The sequence below is a fragment of the Cariama cristata genome, unplaced genomic scaffold (genome assembly GCF_000690535.1).
Source record: "Cariama cristata isolate BGI_N322 unplaced genomic scaffold, ASM69053v1 scaffold9391, whole genome shotgun sequence".
NCBI lineage: Eukaryota > Metazoa > Chordata > Aves > Cariamiformes > Cariamidae > Cariama > Cariama cristata.
The window spans coordinates 18,879-22,613 of record NW_009600983.1 but is presented as its reverse complement, the minus strand read 5'-3'; the positions used below and the strand labels follow the sequence as shown (position 1 = coordinate 22,613).

At 47.9% G+C, this 3,735-nt stretch overlaps 1 protein-coding gene across 1 annotated transcript in view; it reads right to left on the bottom strand.

Annotated features, from left to right (window-relative positions):
* Positions 1-1,936, bottom strand: part of FRMD7 (FERM domain containing 7) — an 11,582-nt gene extending 9,646 nt beyond the window's left edge. The window contains exon 1 of the mRNA XM_009710257.1: positions 1,880-1,936. Within this exon, the coding sequence (XP_009708559.1) occupies positions 1,880-1,936 (57 nt within the window). The remainder of the gene's footprint in view (positions 1-1,879) is intronic.
* Between the last annotated feature and the right edge of the window lie 1,799 nt (positions 1,937-3,735).

The following is a 3,735-nucleotide window of genomic DNA, read 5'->3' as shown; positions in this document are numbered from 1 at the left end:
AGTGAAGGCACAACAGGGGACATTCGAAGATGTGCCAGGCCCCTGCCTTCCCCTGCCCTAGGGGCTCAGACTTGGCTTGTTGGTGCCATCCTGAGAACCACCTCCAGCACCCAGCCAAAGGAATTCCTGGGAGCTGAGTGGCCACGAGGAGGGTGCCAGGTCCCGGCTCTTGGTGAGGATGCGGAAGGAGGCAGAAGCCTTCCCGGGCCAGCACCCAGCACCGGGAGGTGAACTCATTCATGTGCAAAACTGCGCTGGAAATGAGACCTCGCGGCACGTGCCGGCAGCTGTGATACCCGCGTGAGGCAGGTATAGATGCACACGCCGAGCGCGAGGCAGAGGGGGAATCAGGCCCGCTGTGTTTTCTCTCTTTTGTCCTTTTCTCTCGCATTGTACTGAAGTACCACACATTCAAAAGAGCTTTCCAAAGTCAGGAGTGGTTTAGGAAGACTTGCTTGAAATATCTGCTCAAAACTTAGCCCAAAGCGGTCCTTTTATAATGGAGAAGTCACTAATTCAACGACTCATTTATCATACCCATACAGCATCAAATGCATGAAATGCCTAAAAGGGGTTTCCAATGCCATTCCACGCTAAAAAAAGGAAATGACCAGGAGTTCCACTAATGGAAGCTATTTGCTGCAATAACATGTCTCGCAGAGCTATAGTGCTGTAAGTGTTTTGGGCAAATAAGAAAGCAGAGATGGAAAAAAAAAAAAAGTAATATTGGACCAGCAGCATCTTTCAAACTGTCTCTCGCTATGCCCTGATCTAATCAATATGGAAAAAAAAAACATTTTTAAATGACTAGTCTCATTTTTAAGCTGACTCTAGGTCCAGGATACATTCACTAAATGAAATGAAACAACTTACATACTGTGCCAAGTGATGGAATTGCTTTACAGTCCTCTTCTGTGCAAAATTGCTATTGCAAAGAAACCGAGCAGTGTATCCGAGATACATTTCTCAGGCTATGCTATAAAACCAGAGGACATGACTGTCTGAGTAACGTAACAGAACTTGAAAAAAAAACAGTTGATATGAAACACTCTGCTCCCAGAAGAGATGCCGGTAAGTGCTGGAACAGACCTACCTGAATGATCTAATTCAGTTAACTACCGTGATTATCAAATCCTAACCAACAGTAAATGCTCAATCACACTTGCAAAAAGATGTTTCTCACACATACTTAAGATACAATTTGTATCTAGTTTCAATTATCTATCTATATATATATCTTTCTAACACCATAGATATTAATACGTAGCATTTAAAATCTGTATTTCAGCAGTCAATATTCAAAACTAGTATTTATTAAATGTGAGTTTTTAATGACAATGTGTTGTGGGACACTGTCATGCAGAAAATAACATACAGTGAGATTTTTCCTCAGCTATCCTCAAAATCACCCGGTTTTCTTTTTCAGCTGAATGATCAGGAAGAGAAGTATGCAGATGTTTCTCACCAGGGGTAATTTAGTTAAATATCCTATTTTTATTCTGTTTCTAGATTTTTCTTCCTTGCTGAATGTTTATACTGGCAGCCAGACAAATGAGAAAAGAGCTCAATACCTGTCAAGAACATCACTTCATATTAGCTGTTTTCCAAAAGATGACACCAGATAAGTAAAAGCCATTCCTCCTTGTTTATAAATAACGCCAACAAGAGGGGAGAACAGGAGTGTGTTGGTGCTGAAAGACACTTAGCAATCAGCGCTATAACCCCTTGATTTGGTTTTGAGTTTTTTCACTTTGGTTGGTTGGTTGGTTTTTTTAAAGCTGAAAAAACAGAAGCTATCAGAGACCATGCAATCCTTCAGAGCAGCAATGACATCAATAATTAGCACAAAAACCCCAATAAGAATATGATACCCACTTACATCAACTACAAAGATCTTCTGGGAGTCATCCAGAAACTGGACTTTCAGGTGCAGCATCCTCGAGCATGTGGCTGAGCGTGCAGCAGGTGCGGGAGTCCTAGGGATGTGAGCGGTGTGCCGGGAAGGGAGCCCTGACTCCTCTTGCACACATAATTCCCTCTCAGCTGGATGGAGAAGGCTGGAGCCACAGATGTGGAGCAGAGGTTGGAGTAAAGAAACTGAATGCCTAAAAAACAAGTTTAAAAAAAAAAAAACCAAACTGATACCTCCCCTGGTTTAAATATCACCACTGCATTAAAGGCTATTTTCCTCCTGTGAATTATGAGCGTATTAATAGGCGAAAAGGCTGCGCAGCAGCTCTGCAGGAGTGGCACTAATAGGGCTGAGATAAAGACAGAGCTTTTACAGCTGGTGGGGAGCAACGCGAGGGCAAAGCGAGCCCATGCTTTGTACTGCGGGGTCAGGGAAGAAGAGCTGAGCGGCTCTCCTGGCGAAGTCACCGGGCAGCGAGCATCGCCTTTTCTCTGCCCTGGTTAAGGTGCACTATAGGACCAGCTGGCTGGCAGCCGTGCTCGTTCCATGAGGTGGGCAGATCAGGTCCTATCTGCTGAGCAGATGTGTGCGGGCTGGGCAGACAGGCTGATGTACTTTGCCAGAGACTGGGAAATGTTTCCAACTGAACGTGAAACCAGGTGAGAGTCCTTCCTGGGGAGGCAGAGGAGGACCTCTTGCTGATTCCCAGCTCGCACCCTGGCTTGGCAGCTTGGTGAAGTCTCACGAGGCTTTGAGACAACCTGGTTCCCATTTCACACCTGAAAAGCCCACGTCCCTACACACCAGCTCATCCTCCGAGTGCCAGAGCCAGTTGCCCACCCTCAGACCCCGCCGGGGCTCAGCCCAGGCTGCCGGGTGCAGCCTCCCTGCAGCGCGGTGGGTGCCGGGGTCTTGCACTCTCCCTGCTTCTCTGCCCCCGCAACTGCCGGGCCATGATGGGCTGCCTGAGCTCTCTGGCCGTTCTCGTTCGGCAGAGCCCCCCCTCACTGAGCATTTGGGTGAAGGCAGCTTTTGGGCAGGAGCCTCCATTTGCAGAAATAAATGCACTGAGTAGCCTGCCGAAAGGCAGGCGCTGGACTGGCACAGGGGATCGTTATTGCTGTTGCTGCTGGAAAAAGCCACAACCACACACGGTCCTGTGGGACCCACAGCAATAGAAACGCATCTCAGCAAATTGAAAAGGCCCCATTAAGTACTGCAGAGATTTTGCTCATTGCTGCCTTCCCAGTTTCCAGTGAAACATCCACTGTAAGTCACTCCAGGCCATTTGCCACAGTCCCTCTTACAGTTCCCAAATATTCCTGGGATGTCAGGATAGAGCCTGTCAGGGCATACACATAGCTTCTCATCTGGGATGCAGAAAGGAAAAACATAGAGCTTTTTAGCTACAGAAAAACTTACTACTTTTCTGCTAACTGGGTCAAAAAAGCAGCCTAGAAGTTAAAGGCAATCTGCTTTTCCGTGTGAATCTGCTCCACAAAGCAGCCAAGTTCATCTTCTGCCAGAGGCCAGGAGGGGCTGGCCGTACCGAGCGTGCGGGCGCTGCGTCCGAGGACCAAATTTCCAGTGCTGCCGTTGGCCCTGGGGGTCTGAGCTCTTTGTGTCGCAGGAGAAGGGCAGTGTCACATACAAACCATCTGAGGGGGGCTGAGTGCACTTCCCCTCTGCAGTTTTAAATGTTCCTGCCGTCAAATATTGATGGGCATCAGGAAGAGCAGCACTCCTGTGAGCAGCTCACACATCTCAGGCATGGCTCTGCCACACCGGTACTGGGAGCACGGCAGGAGCATCGGATCAGCAGG